At 33.0% G+C, this 17,391-nt stretch overlaps 1 protein-coding gene across 1 annotated transcript in view; it reads right to left on the bottom strand.

Annotated features, from left to right (window-relative positions):
* LOC107661459 (dedicator of cytokinesis protein 4-like) overlaps positions 1 to 17,391 on the bottom strand; it is an 82,244-nt gene that overhangs the window by 1,772 nt on the left and 63,081 nt on the right. The window contains exons 25-49 of the mRNA XM_016451049.1: positions 16,449 to 16,583; positions 16,259 to 16,357; positions 16,054 to 16,148; positions 15,881 to 15,956; positions 14,659 to 14,759; positions 14,496 to 14,554; positions 14,259 to 14,407; positions 13,706 to 13,791; positions 12,916 to 12,942; positions 12,689 to 12,784; positions 12,547 to 12,607; positions 12,350 to 12,443; positions 11,941 to 12,089; positions 11,511 to 11,597; positions 10,550 to 10,654; positions 9,898 to 10,039; positions 8,397 to 8,563; positions 7,737 to 7,823; positions 6,891 to 7,067; positions 5,058 to 5,141; positions 4,496 to 4,615; positions 3,658 to 3,785; positions 3,267 to 3,387; positions 2,234 to 2,315; positions 1,960 to 2,069 (exon numbers count right to left, since the gene is read on the bottom strand). Coding sequence (XP_016306535.1) covers positions 1,960 to 2,069; positions 2,234 to 2,315; positions 3,267 to 3,387; positions 3,658 to 3,785; positions 4,496 to 4,615; positions 5,058 to 5,141; positions 6,891 to 7,067; positions 7,737 to 7,823; positions 8,397 to 8,563; positions 9,898 to 10,039; positions 10,550 to 10,654; positions 11,511 to 11,597; positions 11,941 to 12,089; positions 12,350 to 12,443; positions 12,547 to 12,607; positions 12,689 to 12,784; positions 12,916 to 12,942; positions 13,706 to 13,791; positions 14,259 to 14,407; positions 14,496 to 14,554; positions 14,659 to 14,759; positions 15,881 to 15,956; positions 16,054 to 16,148; positions 16,259 to 16,357; positions 16,449 to 16,583 — 2,637 coding nt within the window. The remainder of the gene's footprint in view (positions 1 to 1,959; positions 2,070 to 2,233; positions 2,316 to 3,266; positions 3,388 to 3,657; positions 3,786 to 4,495; positions 4,616 to 5,057; positions 5,142 to 6,890; positions 7,068 to 7,736; positions 7,824 to 8,396; positions 8,564 to 9,897; positions 10,040 to 10,549; positions 10,655 to 11,510; positions 11,598 to 11,940; positions 12,090 to 12,349; positions 12,444 to 12,546; positions 12,608 to 12,688; positions 12,785 to 12,915; positions 12,943 to 13,705; positions 13,792 to 14,258; positions 14,408 to 14,495; positions 14,555 to 14,658; positions 14,760 to 15,880; positions 15,957 to 16,053; positions 16,149 to 16,258; positions 16,358 to 16,448; positions 16,584 to 17,391) is intronic.

Here is a 17,391-nt window from a genome sequence, read left to right as displayed (position 1 = left end):
CCTCAATTCTTTCTTTTCCAAAATCCCTGAAAACTGCAGTTGTTAAGCCCCTTCTGAAAAAGAGTAATCTTGATAACACCATATTAAGCAACTATAGACCAATATCAAATCTTCCTTTTATAGGCAAGATTATTGAAAATGTAGTTTTTAATCAGCTGAACAACTACTTAAACTCAAATGGATACCTGGACAATTTTCAATCTGGTTTCTGAACGCATCACAGCACAGAGACAGCGCTCGCTAAGATAATAAATGATATTCGCTTAAATTATGATGCTGGCAAAATATCAGTGCTGGTACTACTAGATCTTAGATACATACATACATACATACATACATACAGAAGTGGGTCGCGGCTTGATGACCATGGGAAAACATGGGTCCCAAGGCCAAACCAGTTGAGAACCACTGCAGTAAATTATATATACTGTAATAATATATGACAATGAAATTGCATATTTTTATATTATATAATGCATATAGTCATTATTAAAAAATATATTTTCAGTATTTATTTCTGCTGGTGTAATGTGAGCAGGAAAAACAATACAATTAATACATTATATTTAATAATATTTATAAAAAATATATATACAGTACCAACATATACCAAATTTTTGGGGCCAGCAGGATTTTTTGTAAAGAAATTACTATTATTCAGTAATGATGTTAACGACACATTAAATTGATCAGAAGTGAGAAAGATTTTAAGATAAATGCTATTCTTTTGAATTTTCTATTCATCAAAGAATCCTGAAAAAAGTGTATCACAGTTTCCACAAAAATATTAAGTAGCACCTATTGATGGTAATAATAAGAAATGTTGCAGCAAATCGGCATATTATAATGATGTCTGAAGGATCATGGGACACTGAAGACTGGAGTAATGATGCTTTGCCATCACAGGAAAAAAATAACATTTTAAAATATTTAAAAATAGAATACAGTTTTTTGTAATGATATTTCATAATGTTACAGTTTTTCTGTATTTTTGATCAAATAAAAACTGCCTTGGTGAGCGTAAGAGTCTTCTTTCATTAACATAAAAAATACTTAACCAAAACTTTTGAATGGTGGTGTACATAAACATATTTTCAAAAAATATATGAAAACATTAGTGCTGCCAAAGGATTAATCACATCCAAAATAAAAGGTTTTGTTTACAAAATATATGTGTGTGTACTGTATATATTTATTATGTGTATATATAAATACAAACACATGCATGTATATATTTAAGAAAAATATGTTATGTTTATATATTAAATATATTTATGTATAATATAAAACATAAGAATATAAATGTATATACATGTAAATATTTAAAATATATATACTGTGTGTGCATTTATATATACATAATAAATATACACACTACACATACATATATAATAGTGGTTAAACGGATCGTAGTTGATCCGTGATCCGTACGGACCAAGCCCCACGGTTCGGCACGCATGTGATCCGCGGATTAATTGCTAAATTTAACCATAATAGAGTATAAGTTTATCATTTGTTCGTATTTACACAAGCAAGTGAATTTTAAACAATTCCAGAGAGAAAAGGAGAAAGGGAACTCGATTCGTTACTCGCGCGCTGTTCTCTACGCACAGCCGCACACACAAAAATTATGTAAACAAAAACTTTTATTTTGGATGCGATTAATTGCGATTAATCATTTGACAGCACTAAAAAAAATTAAATGTTTCTAAACAATACAGTATATGAGATGTTGTTAGGTGGTTACTAAGGTGTTCTGGGTGATCGTTTAATCAAATCAAAGAGCCCACTTTTTAAACTTAAAAAAAAATATTATGGTCTCTCATTCAATGTAAGTTTATGAGAATTTGAAATATCACAATCAACTCTTAGTGGATAAAAACGAAGCCCCACCCTACATTATTTCCCACTGAATATTGACATGCAATTGTTAAAGAGTGGTGGTGGAGCCGCTCTGACCTGTGTGGGGTCCAGTGGGCTGGGGAAAATGCCGCTGCAGAGTCTGTCCCGTGGAGAGAGGCAGGCGTTGTCTCTGGAGTGCTTGTGCTTGTCAGACGGCAGTGGAGAAGCTAATGAAGAGGAATAAAGGCACGTAGTGTGAGAGTTGAACAGATAGGAAATAACAGAGGAAATGAGGCAAAGCTGCAAAATGATGCCAATTATGTTGCGGGGCATTGTAAGTACTGCTTGCTTTTGAGTGCCGGATTGCTTATAGTCTATTGAATTCACTCACCTCTATTGCTGGAGGGCGCAGAGCTGTTCACATTCTGTGAGCCAGAGTGATTTGAGCTCAGACTTGAGGTAGACGGACTGGGCTAGAAATAGACAACAGATATTTTTTATTTTTTATGAAGTAATTAAGCTAAGATACATTAAAAAAATGACCATATAAATTATCATAATATAAATAACATGTTATTTATATAAATAATGATTTTATATATAATTGTGTACAAATTCATATAATTATAACATTTATTAAAATAATTATAATTTTAAAGGGTTGAGTAACTTGATTTTTTTTGTCTGCTAGTTTATTCAAAAATATATTAAAAATGAAATACTTAAATACATGTAATGTTGTGACTCAAAAACATAATGATATTTATGTATTCTTTAATAATTCATTATTTTTGTAAAAAAGAAAATGTAAAATTTTTTGGGGAAAAAAAAGAATATTATGATGTATACACACTTTCAAGGAAAAACGTTTAAAAAAATTACAATATATATACAGTGTATAAATCATCATTAAAAAATAACCTAACATGTTATTTATAAATGTATAAATTATATAAATACATTTATTATATATTAGTGGTTCAACGGATCACAAATCTCACGGACATGCGTGCTGAACCATGGGGCTTGGTCCGTACGGATCACGGATCAACTACGATCCGTTTAACCACTATTATATATGTAATATATATATATATATTAGTTATATATAATTACATAATTACAACTGTATCAAAATAATTATATATAATTTTAAAACTGTTGGATGTCACCAATGATATTATTTATTCTGCGCTGCATTTTCTGGAGCAAAAGAATGAGTTTTGCACTTTTTATTTAAACTTAAGGTGACAGCTAACAGCACTGAACAGACAAATTCATCCTAAATAAATAAAATAAATAAATTAAAAATGTAATTATTTAATTAAATTAATAGAATGGTTGTCTGAATCTGACAGTTAATAGCGTTTCCTTTTAGTAACTTTTTAGTTCCCTAACATTGAGCGTATCTTTGAATTTCTCACTTGCATGTTGAAGACCTCATCCGAGCTCTCTGATTGGCCGGTGATGTTGCTCACTTCATTTGAGGCCTGTGATGACAGTGAGGATGAGGAGTATCTGTTGACAGCTGGATAGCTGAGAGGACTGAAAGGGAATTGAAAGACAACAGAGAGACAGGATAAATTTAGCAAACGTGTGGGTGCGTTTAAGCTGCCAATCTGTCAAACCTGATCCAAAACATAAGCATTCCTAAATAGCATCTACTTGGCTGAGATTTCAATTGAGTTCAACTTTTTAAACTACAAAACTTTTTTTTTATTTTTTATTATTATCTCTGACCTTAAAGCATTTCAGCATATATTTCAAGAATGCACACAAGAAACATTTTTAACATGGCATTAAGATGACACAAACCTGCGTCTTGCCACGATTCGGCCTCCCTCTGGGCTGATGGCATTAGGTACGGGGGTCCTGCATGTGCGTGGGCTGCCATTTGCAAAATGCAGAGGACTAACTCGCACATAAGCGGGAAACTCTTGTGGCTAAACAAAAAAATATTACCTGTTATAGAAAGTGTTTCATCAAATTGCTTGTTAAAATTAACAGTTTTTAAAGGTCACATATGTAATTTCAATGCCTCTAGTGGCACTAAGCAAAATTAACTTTTTAAACAGGTTTCTCAAACATTTATCTGCTATTGGTCAGACAAATCTGTGGCCCCGCCCCAAACTCATGCCACTGGTTAAGCCAATGTTACTATGGCCAACTGGTCGGGATTTCTGATTGGCTGTCAATGTTTTTATTGTTCATCAACGGGAACTGTTCTGAAAGTGATTCGAACGTTATCGTTGGATAACGTTTATAAAGATTTAAATATGGATATTTTTGTATATTGTTCTTACACAAATGCAGTGCTTCGCTTTAGAAGGCCTTTATTAAGCACTTTTTATGATGGATGGGTGCACTTTATTGGACTTCAAAATCTCGACCACCATTTACTGCCATTATAACGCTTAGAAGAACCAGGATATTTTTAATATAACTCCGATTGTATTGTCTGAAAGAAGAAAGTCATATACACCGATGATGCCTTGAGGGCGGGTAAATCATGGGATTATTTTCATTTTTGGGTGTGAACTTTCCTTTTAAAGTTGCATATTAAATTGGGATATGCATTTTAACGTCTAAAAATGTACACAATTCCAATTTAAGGCCAGTGAATATGTATCTATATGTGTAAAAGTAAACATACTTGAATACCCAGACTGGAGCGCATTACATGAAACTGGTCGACAAGCTTTTTATGTAACGGCTTCATATCCTGTGGAACGAACTTCTCGTGCACGGCTAAACCAAATTCCAGAATATGGGCCTGCAAAAAGGCAGAGAGAAAATTGTATTATTCTTAGAACAAAATAAATATTTATTTAAACAATACAAAATAGGAAAATGTCTAGAAATGTACTTTTTGTATAAATGTTGGCTTAATTTTGTTTTTAAAAAACTTTTTATAGAATTTTCAAGAAATGTTTACATTTAATAGCTTTAAAAGTATCATGTTTTGCAACCATCAAGTAAAAGGTAATAGCATTTTCTCAAAAAAAAAACAAAAAACGTTTAAATATTTTTCAAAGTAAAAGTTTTTTAACAAATATAATGAACTGTTAATACACAAATATCATTATATTTTAAAGGCACATTATCAGGTGTATTAAAGTCATTATATGAATAGCATTTTTAATAATATATTTTAAATAAACAGACAAAAAAAATGAGTGTCACATCACTGACCCAAATAATTATTGTTTTTGTACCTGTTCAAACATCAGTTCCCTAAGACGAGTAATTTTCTCTCCATCCTCTGGATGATTTGCCATGTAATCTTTCGCAAAGAATGCCTGCGTGAGGAAGTGCATAAAGAGACGCATGAATCATTTGTACTCAGGCTACTTTTTAAGAAAAGAAGAGTTAATAAATAAACTCATAGTGTGAAATTCAGTGCATGTCTCACAGGAATTTCAACGCTGTAAACTAACCTGAACTCCTACTCATTTCTTAGAAACTATGATGCAACATTACAAAGACGCTAGAGAATGTTTCCACGACTCTCGTTTAATATATCATGCTAACTGTCATACGTAAGTGACATGGATTTTGATCCAGCTTTCATAGCCCAGTGACTAGACCTGGAGCCCTGTGCTCTGTGGTAAACTCATCATCTGTGCAGTGAGGTGCATGCTGGGATTCAGGAGAACCCCTACCATTAGCTCTTCTCTTTTAATAGAGTTAGCTGAAGCTCACGCTCACAAAAGGCCAGTGCTCAACATGCAGTTGCTTGGCAACTGTCAGAGATACCCGCAGAAAACGGTCCTATGAAGTGTGAGGATGTGGGCTAGTCATTAAACATCCAGCGAATGCGCTTTTGAGGGTTTTACTGAAAACAACAACTAGAAACCGGTCTTTCATCCTGCTAAAAGTAAGAAGGTGAAACTGGAGTCAGTGCGCTCAGACCAATAAATCACTTTACAGACAATTTATGTTGTCAAGGCTATGAGACATCAACAGAGTCAAAACATTTCGATCACAACAGTTCAAAGATTTTAATATTTTGACTGCCTCGTGTCATAAAACGCCATAAAACATTTTTTTTTATATAAATTACATCAAAAACTCAGAGGATGTATTCGTAATTGATATATATGTAAACTTCTTTTGTGTAAGAGTTTTTTTCTGTAATAGTGATTGAACACAAAATAATATTTTGCATTTGTATTCAATTAAGTTTAAATAACAATTAAGAGTAAATAGCAGCATCGCCACAAATTTTAACTAATCAGTCCCCTAAAATATAAACTAAAATTATAATTAAAAAAAATCACAGATTTACCACATTTTACATAAATTATAGTCATAGTATTATATAATAATTTTGCAAAATAATACAATATAATATTTAGATAATCAGTTTTTCTGCTATACATTATTAGATAAATATTGCACTCTATGCAATAAAATAAAAAATAGTATATAAAATAAAATAAACTTTAGTGTAGCTACTTATTATTAGCAGCTCAAGACCAAGATCATGAGACAACAATAAAGTCAAGGCATTTGGATCACAAGAGTTCAAAGATTTAAATTTTTCAATATTTATTTTGTCAACATAAACATTTTCTCATTGCTACTAACTTGAACTAACCAGTTGCCTAAAATATTGACTATGATTAAAATTACTTATTTTACTGGAAATAAAAATCAGATTGCCTATATTTATTTATAGTCACACTATTATACAATAATTTTACAAAATAATTCTTATAATAGTTATAAAATTAATCAAATATTTACTTAAATGTTCATTAGTATGTTTTTGACTATATGGTAGCATTGCTGTAGTTGAAGTTCTGTATGTTGAAACTCTAGCTTGTCAAACTACAAACTGCTTGAATATACAAGCCTCGGGTCCATGTCAATACCATTGGTCTTTATCAGCTTTGCACATTTTCCCACTCCAATTTTCCCCATTCTTTTTTGCAGTACTCTACATTTTTGATCCAAGTTTTAAGGCAGTGAAATAACAAGCAACCCAAAGTCCACCTCCAATCTAACAGAAGCAGATTGACCCTGCTCTCCATCCAGTCCCGTACCTCCTGGTATCGAGCCAGTCCTCCATTGACAGCGGCGTCGATGACTCCGTTCAGGCACATGGTGAGAGGGTTGATGTTCAGCATCTGCCTCATCTGACACTGGGCAATCAGCGTCCTCAACTGCAGCGTCTTATTTTCAATCACCTCGCTGGCGTTCTCCAAGGGACTCATCTCCACCTGTATTGAAAGCACACTGAGGTTATGATGTCTCTGTTTATGTTTATATGATTGTTTTGATGGTGGCTGTGCAGTCTTGGGGGCAGTTACTTTACAGTTTTTCTCAGTCGCTTTGGTGCATTTCTCACATCACTATTTACATTTGCACAACAGTTAGTTCAACCTCCACAACATTTAGTCATTTGTGCACATCATAGTAGCAGTTTCTCATTCCTTCGAACAAATTGCAAATGCTTTTGGACATGCATCTATTGACAGAGTAAACTGTCATAATGAAAACATGACAAAGCCATTTGACTATCTTGTTCATAAACAATGGTGTCAGGACTTTTCATCTTGATGACACTGACACTTTCATTGACATGAATACTTGCTTTTGAGGAATGACCTATCCATTTTGAGCAAGTGACACGCTTTTGCAGGTTATCAACTAGGTTTTGCAGTTTGTACTAATTGTTTTGAGAACTGCATTAACTGTTGTGCAAATGTAAATAGTGATGTGAGAAATGCACCAAAGCGACTGAGAAAAACTGACGCCAAACTGACATTGGCGAAGTGCTTGAAAAACCCTCGTCTTGTACGTGATAGGCAGTGTGATTTATCAAAGGCTGTAGTCTACAAGTGTCGTGTCAAAATGAGAATTTTTCTTTTTTTTAAGTTATGACTCACCAGTTCCCTTTTCTCAACTTCAAACCAGCGAGAGATGCCAGGTAGACTCTGAGCGAGGGTCAGTGTTGTCCGCTCAACCCACAGGCTCTACAACACAACACAAACAACATGAACATCACAAAACTGATTTAAAAAAATGAAATCATTTCATCATCTTGGTGCCTAAGACTTTAGCAACATCAAAAAATGAAAAGACCTGCACAGAGAGAGTGAGAGATTTAGAGACAGACAGACAGATAGACAGATAGATAGATAGAAGACAGACAGACAGATATAGATAGACAGACAAACAGAAGACAGACAGACAGACAGATAGATATAGATATAGATAGATAGATAGATGACAGACAGACAGACAGACAGACAGATAGACAGATAGACAGATAGACAGACAGACAGACAGACAGACAGATAGATAGATAGATAGATAGATAGATAGATAGATAGATAGATAGATAGATAGATAGATAGATAGATAGATAGATAGATAGATAGATAGATAGATAGATAGATAGATAGATAGATAGATAGATAGATAGATAGATAGATAGATAGATAGATAGATAGATAGATAGATAGATAGATAGATAGATAGATAGATAGATAGATAGATAGATAGATAGATAGATAGATAGATAGACTACAGTAAGTCTACAGCACCTTAAACTCGTTCTCTTTGTCTTTGGTGCCCTTGTGAAAAGGCCTGTCGTAGCGAAACCTCCAAATATGGTTGACTTTGTAGAAGCTCTTGATGTTGTTGGGGACTCCGTCTCTCTGCAGGACGTCCTGGTTTTCAGGGACAGGACTAACGGCATAGATCTGCAGATCTGAATCACGACCAGTTAAGGGACGTACAAAGCGCATTCAGTCATCACACATACAAACAAGCAGAAACTAATAATCTCATTCTCTCATTTGTTTCAAGTAAATCTCATAGTTATTTCATTTGTTTTTCTTTTTTTATGGGATTCAGGAGAAACATCCGAGACAAAGGTGTCACTTATAAATGAAGCATAACTGAGACTTAAGTCTCCTAACTGTAATAGAGCAATAAATCCTTCCTCTGAAATAAGTTTGAGCTACTCATGAACTTGTGCCACAGATATACTCAACTATCAGACCATTAGCAGCTGGTTGGACTCTGTGAAGAGAAGAGGTCACAGAGCAGCATGAACTCAGTTTAGATACCCATCTGATTAGAAACTATGCTGCTGGCTGCCGACCAACAGTTTACACATCTAACAGCTGCCCTATTAGCACTTCTCCATTCTTTAATCACCCTTTTCCACACACCAGCCCTCATCTAAGAACCCTTGAGGAGCAATATATATAAATATACACTACTGTTTAAAAGTTTGGGATCAGTAAGATTTTTCATATTTTTTAGCGAAGTTTCTTGTGCTCATCAAGGCTGTATTTATTTGACCAAAAATCCAGAAAAAACCCTGTTATTTTGGGAAATATTATTGCAATTTAAAATAACAGTTTCTATTTTAATATACTTTAAAATATAATTTATTCCTGTGATGCAAAGCTGAATTTTCAGCATCATTACTCCAGTCTTCAGTGTCACATGATCCTTCAGAAATTATTCTAATATGCTGATTTATTATCAGTGCTGGAAACTGTTATGCTGCTTAATATTTTTTTGGGACCTGTGATACTTTTTTCTGAATTCTTTGATAAATAAAGAGTTAAAAAGAACAGTGTTTATTCAAAGTAGAAATTTTGTGTTTGGGGTCAGTACATTTTTTCTTTCTTTTTTTTTATTTTTAAAGAAATTTATTATTTTTTTCATTCAGCAAGGATGTGTTAAATGGATTAAAAGTTATAGTAAAGACTTCTGATTTCTGTTTTGAATAAATGCTGTTCTTTTTAACTTTTTATTCATCAAAGAATCAAAGAAAAAATGTATCACAGGTTCAAAAAAATATTAAGCAGCACAACAGTTTCAACACTGAGAATAAATCAGCATATTAAAATCATTTCTGAAAGATCATGTGACACTGAAGACTAGAGTAATGGCTGATGAAAATTCAGCACTGCGTCACAGAAATAAATTATATTTTAAAGTATATTAAAATAGGAAACCAATCATTTTGACTTTTTACGTGCCTTTCATATCGAACAAAAGAAAAAAAGAAGAAAAAATTAAGGATACACTGTGCATCTGCTTGGTGGATGGTCTGGTCGGGCAGGTTGGCGTGCTGCATTGCGATGGCGTGAGGAAACTCGCTGAGCATCCGCTGCTGAAAGGCCTCCAGACGCTCGTAATCGTTCCCTCGACACACAAACTCTTTATTCTGACCGCCGGCAACACACACAGACAGAAGTAATGAGGAAAGTGGAAGACACTGGACACAATATTGACTGTTTGAGGGACTAAATGAGAATAGAGTATAGAGATCTTTCATAATTCCTAATTCATTCTCATTTCCCCCTCCATTCCCATTACAATCATCCACACATTGCACTGTGGTGTGAAAATACAAAGAATAGCAATTGGATAAAATGCGAATAGCTCAATAAAAAGGAAATGTTGCAGAAATGTTACAAATTATAGATGAGTTGCAGTGAGATCTGGAAGGAAAGTGCCCCCTAGAGGACGTGATTTTGAATTACAGGATTACACTTTAACTGAATAAGCCATAATTCACCCAAAAGTGAAAAATCCATATAAGACAGCGATATCTGTAAAATATTTAGCTAATATAATCAGCTTTTATTATTTTACATTATTTTATAATATTATAAATAATATGTATACAAACATATATAAGTATAATACAAATATGCTTTTAAGAATTGTATACCCTTAAAAAGAAGGGGAACTTCTTTCCGTAGAAGCCGACTCTGAAGAACTCTGGCTCGAGCCGCTGCTGGTTCATTATTTTGTCATAGAAAGAGGCTTCCATCATCTATCAAACATGCAAATAAAACAGACCATTGAGCACAATGTAACACAAACAGCAGTTAATATGACAAATTACTGCCACAATCTGTGAAGCAATCGACTGTGTAACAGAATAAACAAAAAACAATCAGGGAGATTCAGTTTAACAGTTAAAGCCAAACGCCTCATTAGGATAACAATTGGCCGTAAGTGTAATGAACATAGTAACAACTCAATTTAGTTCAAATAAGCGCTGTATTTACAGCCACTGGGTGTTTGAACTGCAGACTAGTGTGCATAAAAATAAGTAAATAAATACTGTAAAACTATAAAGAAATTAGTGCTGTCAAACGATTAATCGCGATTAATCGCATCCAAAATAAAACTTTTTGTTTACATATGTACAGTATGTGTACTGTGTTTATTTAGATAAATTTATATATATATAAATACATATAAATATTTATTTATATATAAATACACACACATACAGTATATATTTTGAAAATAATTACATGTATATACATTTATATATTTTTATTATTTTATTTTATATTATATATATATAAATACATTTAATATATAAACATAGCATATTTTTCTTAAATATATGCATGCATGTGTTTGTAATTATATATACATGATAAATATACACAGTACACACTTTTATTTTGGATGCGATTAATCGCGATGAATCGTTTGACAGCACTAAAAGAAATTTTAAAAAATCAAAAAAAAAAAAAATCAAAAAAAAATCAAAACATTATTTGTTAAATATGTATTTAATAAATTAATACCAAAATAAAAATAATAAAAAAAATAAAATACATAAACTTATACATACCCACATACTGCATGGTCTGTAAAGAGGAAACACTTACCCTCATCTTGCTGAGGTTCCTGTAGTCATAATACGCTTCGTACTGATTGGCCAGCTCTCGACACAGTATGATGCAGTTTTCCCAGCACTGGAATGAATAGTTCAGTTTTTAAGACTTAAATAACAGTAATACTTTAAACATAAAAGTATCATTTTAGCTACAAACAAGGACCCCTGCTCTCATCGAAACGGTTGCAGTAGGTTTCAGCCACAAGATGGCAGTATGTAGGAAGAAAAGAACTTATCTTATGTTGTCCATATTTACAGTTCAGTAGCTGGAAATCAGAACATACTGAACATAAAGTTGTCGCTGCAAACCTCTGGCTTTTTACTTACAGTAGCTGCCCTGATCCTTCAACATTAAGCCTTATTAGTCACATTCATTATTTTATGATGGGTGGGGTGCATCTTAAAATGAGAGATGGACTCACTTTTCCTCTGTCGAAATTGTGTATGATGGTGAGATGAAGGCATTCCTTCCTCTGCCATTCGCTCTGCATGGGGTACGTGAGGAACTCTCTGAGAGGCCTTTCGGTCCACTCCAACAGCTCATCGTACAGCAGAAGAGTGTAGGACGCCTCTGCAACACAGTCACAAAGATCATTAAAAAATGATTAGAAAATAGTCATTTATAATAGTAAATAATATTCGAATAGGACAATATTTATTAGTATTATTATTAAAATTATTATAAAATAATATTATTGAAACAATTTGCATTTAAAAAGTAAAATTTAAATTACATTAATATTATTTCAAATTAATTGGTGCAGAAATGACAGTAAAAAATGAAAAATGAAAACGATACAGATCAACACAAATATGTTGAGCGATTATTACCAGTGTAATTTTGTGCCTTCAGGTGCAGCTCATAGAGCTTGTGAATATAACGGATGTACATTTCTTCTTTATTCAACTCGGTTTTATAGAAGTTCTGAAAAGAACAGGACAATGTGAGCAGAACATGCTTTTTTCTGGAGTTTGCCTCCAAATAACTATAATAATAAAATGCGTCATATTTTATATCCAAAACGAACCAGAAGGTTGACTGTACATCCCAATGTTTTCCCATCAACCTCGCCAATCTTCATGCAGTCCCTGTGAAGAGATGAGCCTCATGCATAAAGCGTGAGTGTGTTTGTACTGTATGCTGTATGGATGTGAGTGTGTCTGCTTTACCTGTAATCTAGTAATCTCTCCATTAGCCGTGTGACGGTAGCGATGTGGGAAATGCCACTTTCTCTCCAGGTCTCTCTCTCAATCTTCTTCAGGAGACTAAGTCAGATGTATTATAAGAACTAATTAAAACAACAATAAAACTTTGGAATCGAGGACCTGATCACCCTTTTATTTTGTTACACCCAGCTGTACATTATATAGTACATGGTATTTAATGAGGGTCTTACCTTGGATACGGACCAAACAGTGGAATTCTAATGCAGAAAAATAGAAAAACATTTTCAAATATTTTATTAGATTTTTTAAATTGAATATATATAGTACATTGAAGTATTTCATAGTTTGTAATATTTTATATTTATATAAAATATGCAATAATCTTTATTATATACTACTGCTCAAAAGTTTGGGGACGTAAGAGTATCTTTCACATCAAGGCTGCATTTATTTTATGAAAGATACAGTAAAAACAGAAACATTATTACAACTTAAAAATATTTTCAAACGTCATTTATTCCTGTGATGCAAAGCTGAATTTTCAGCATCATTACTCCAGTCTTCAGTGTCACATGATCCTTCAGAATTCATTCTAATATTCTGATTTAGTGCTCTAGTAATATTTCTTATTATTATCAATGTTGAAACCAGTTGTGCTGCTTAGTATTGCTGTGGAAACAATGATCATTTTTTTTCAGGATTCTTTGATGAATAGAAGGTTAAAAAACAACAACATTTATTTGAAACAGAAATCTTTTGTAACATGGTTTTTACTGCCAGTTTTGATCAATTTAATGCACCCTTCCTGACAAAAACTTTTTCATTAAAAAAAAGTTATAAAATAAAAATAAACTTGCTGACCACAAACTTTTGAACAACAGCAAAGACTATTTTATATTTATATTTCATCATTTATAGCACGTGATATTTATATACATTTATGTAAATAGAATTATAATTTATACAAATTTCTCATTGCAGCTACAAAACATCATGATTTTGGAAAGAATTAAAACTCACATGTTGTTAAAGAGCTCTCTGTATGTCTCATCTCCTTTTCCCTCTGACATCAGGCCATCCAGTTTGTCTATTAGTTTGGCCTCCACCTTTAAAAAACAAAATAAAATAATATTAAAAAAAATAATTTAATCCTTAAAATGTCAGTTTTCATTCTTACAGCATGTTTTTAAATCCACTTACAGTATGATGTTAGTCAAGGTTTCCTGCACCAAAAATATCATCATGTATCATATGCATGACTATTCCAGGCTATATTTGCATTTTTTAATCTTTATTCTTAAGGGATTTATGCAAGACAGCGGAGTTACATTTAGAAAATAAATTATATATCCATTGTAGTTCAACTTTAAATTTGCATGAGCAGCTCAAAATCTCACTGACAATCTTTTTCAAATTATGATTCCATTCCAGAGCGACACGATCTTGGTAAACAAGCTCGATTTCCTCTCATCCACAGTGTTTTACTCTGACGTCCGCACATGATTTATTGTGACACGGACATCACGCTGCTCTCGCGTGTTCAAACATGTTTATGTCACTGTGATTTCAGCACCTGTTTGAAGTTGCCGCTCCGTCGCTGTTCGCAGTCCATCATATCGTGGAAAACGGGGATGAGGACGTTCCTCAGGTCCATCTGTGGTACCAGAGTCACCTCCATGAACGGACCAATCAGGGTGGGAATGAGATTTAACTTGTAGTCACCTGGGAGACAAAACCATATATTGCTTTTATATGCACCGGTCATGTGACTCCATAAGTGCTCAATGCAGAATTGTGAAAGAGGACGAACCCAAATGCTGCCACATGCTGAAAATCTCACAGCCAATCATCACTCTCATGTCACCGTACCTTTAAAAACATTAAAAAAAAATAATCATATCAAATCTGGATATTATGGTAACTTTATTGTGGATTCTGATCATATAAAGGAAAAGAACAGGAAGGGCTCTCACTTCTCCAGGACTTTTTTCCTCTTGGAGGGCGGGAACATTTCCAGTTGGAGGCAGGGCTGGTTGATGAATATTATACAGAGATAAAAATAGGACTCCCATACCTACAGATAAAAAGAGAGCTAATTAAGATGCTGACGGTGATTATCTGCACTGCAAGCACATGTTTAACATGTTCCCAGGATGCTCTAGGAGATACAGAAAAAAATAAATTTCTCCTATGCACTTTTTTTTTTTAATTTTTTTTTTTATACGGCACACTGTAAATAATATGCAAGGAAATATTTCTACTTCATCTGACCCATAATGTTTTTTTTCCTGGTGTGATCTACTGTATTCAAGTTGATTCTACCATATTAAATAACATTATTATATTATATTATATTATTTACAGGTTAATTAATCCAACATTTTTATAGTTTAGATTAGAGTTAATGGCTTTTAGATTCTAGATCTACATACTCAGTGTACTAAAGACATCTGAATATATTAGTATATTTAATGAAATAGTAAAAGTGACGGCAAGTTATTAGTGAATTTCATGCAGTACATGCAAATTTTTCTCTGGTATTTTAGTACATTAGAGAGCAGAAAAATAATAATCTGTAGTATATAAACATATTTATTTTATTTATTTACATAAAAGTTGAGAATGAAGATTATGTGTAGATGTTTCACATACTACATTATATTTACTGTAATAAAATTTAACTTGTGAAATTTTGATGTTAGCAACAGCCAGGTCGTGGGTTCAATTCACAAAGGTTTTTTTGAAAGAAGCCAGGGCTGCATTTATTTGATCAAAAATATAATAAAAATAGTAAAATGGTGAAATACTGTTATTATTTAAAAAATAAAATCTAATATGCTGATTTGCTGCTCAAGACACATTTCAAGTTGTGCTGTTTAATAATTGTGACTTTTTTTTTTTTTCAGGAATCTCTGATGAATAGAAATTTCAAAAGAACTGCAAATCTCTCATAACATTATACATGTCTTTCACTTCTGATCAGTTTAATGAATACAAATAATAATTAATAGTAAAAGATCCAGAAAATGATACAGGCTATATTTGCATTTTTTTAAATGCAGTAAGACAACAGAAAAGGCCAGACTTGCATTTAGAAATTAATTGCATATCCATTGCAGTTCAACTTTAAATTTGCATGATCAGTTTAATAAATAAAAACAGTAGTGAACTGTAGTAAATGTAAAATCTCTTTACCTTGAAGTCAAATTTCTCATTAAGGAAGTTGTTGCGCAGAGTATCGGAGAGATATAAGATGGTGGTTATGATGACACTACACACAAACAAACAGAAACGTCAAGCAATGAAACATCTCTATGGCTGAATGAGATTATATATGAACCATTTCAGGTTTTGTTTTCCGCACTTACTTATTAGCGACCAGTCTCATGACAGTCCAGTCTTTGGGGAACATGTCCGGTCGGATAAGTATCCTGAAGACAGTGAATAACTGCAGGAGGAAACTCTGGAAAACAAGATTGTAAAGTTAGACTACAGCAATCACTATTATCAAACCAGAATAAGCTGGTTAAACACCCACACTGCAATCTGGTAAGGTTTATCAAATGATTTTACCGTTAGTTCATCTTTAGTGGGAAATCTGCTGAGAAGCTGCTGGTATTCTTTATCTTTCAACTGCCGCAGCAATGTGAGCAAACAGGCAACAAATTCACCCTGAAACACACACATCTAATTTGTTATTCAATTTACTGAAATACTTTCCCTGAAGTAAAAATCAAAGATCATCAGAAAAGGTCACGCTTACTGTAACATCCTGGTATGGCAGGCGCAGCGATGTGGCGGCAGGCTGAGGCCGGTTGGTCACTTCCAGTACAGTTCTGAGTAACACTCCAGACAGACTCTCCATGACCAGATTCACCTCCTCAGACACACCACACTCCTACAGAGACATAAGCAGACTTTTTATTTAATTTTATTTATTAAAATTAATCACATATATAAATATTTACAAAGAAAAGCCCCATTACATTATTGTAGTAAAGGAGAAAATATTGAATAAACATCAGTTTCAGGTTAAAATATTTCAATGCACCAAATTCCCTTATCGCTAAATTTACATACAGGTCAGGAAGTCGCGATTTTTTTTTTTTTTTTTGAAAACTCATTTGGTTACATAATTAATGATCATTTTTATATGAATTAATAAGCCCTAATTTAATCATATTAACTAAGTAATTAATTTAAACATGACACATTGAATGTCATTTACATTTTTTATACAAAATCAGTATTATATATATAGCTAATTAGCAACTAATATATATATAGACAGACAGACAGACAGATAAGATAGATAGATAGCTAGATAGATAGATAGCAACTAATATATATATAGACAGACAGACAGATAGATAGACAAACAGAAGATAGATAGACAGACAGACAGACAGACAGACAGATAGATAGATAGATAGATAGATAGATAGACAGATAGACAGATAGCAACTAATATATATATATATATATATAGATAGACATCAACTAATATATATATAGACAGACAGACACAGACAGACAGATAGATAGATAGACAAACAAAAGAGACAGACAGACAGACAGACAGACAGATAGATAGATAAGATAGATAGATAGATAGCAACTAATATATAAAGTGGGTACGGAAAGTATTCAGACCCCCTTCAATTTTTCACTCTTTGTTATATTGCAGCCATTTGCTAAAATCATTT

Source organism: Sinocyclocheilus anshuiensis, unplaced genomic scaffold (assembly GCF_001515605.1).
Source record: "Sinocyclocheilus anshuiensis isolate Anshui unplaced genomic scaffold, SAMN03320099.WGS_v1.1 scaffold491, whole genome shotgun sequence".
In the NCBI taxonomy this organism is placed as follows: Eukaryota; Metazoa; Chordata; class Actinopteri; order Cypriniformes; family Cyprinidae; genus Sinocyclocheilus; species Sinocyclocheilus anshuiensis.
The sequence above is the reverse complement of the archived record's forward strand: the minus strand, read 5'-3'. Positions and strand labels throughout refer to the sequence as shown.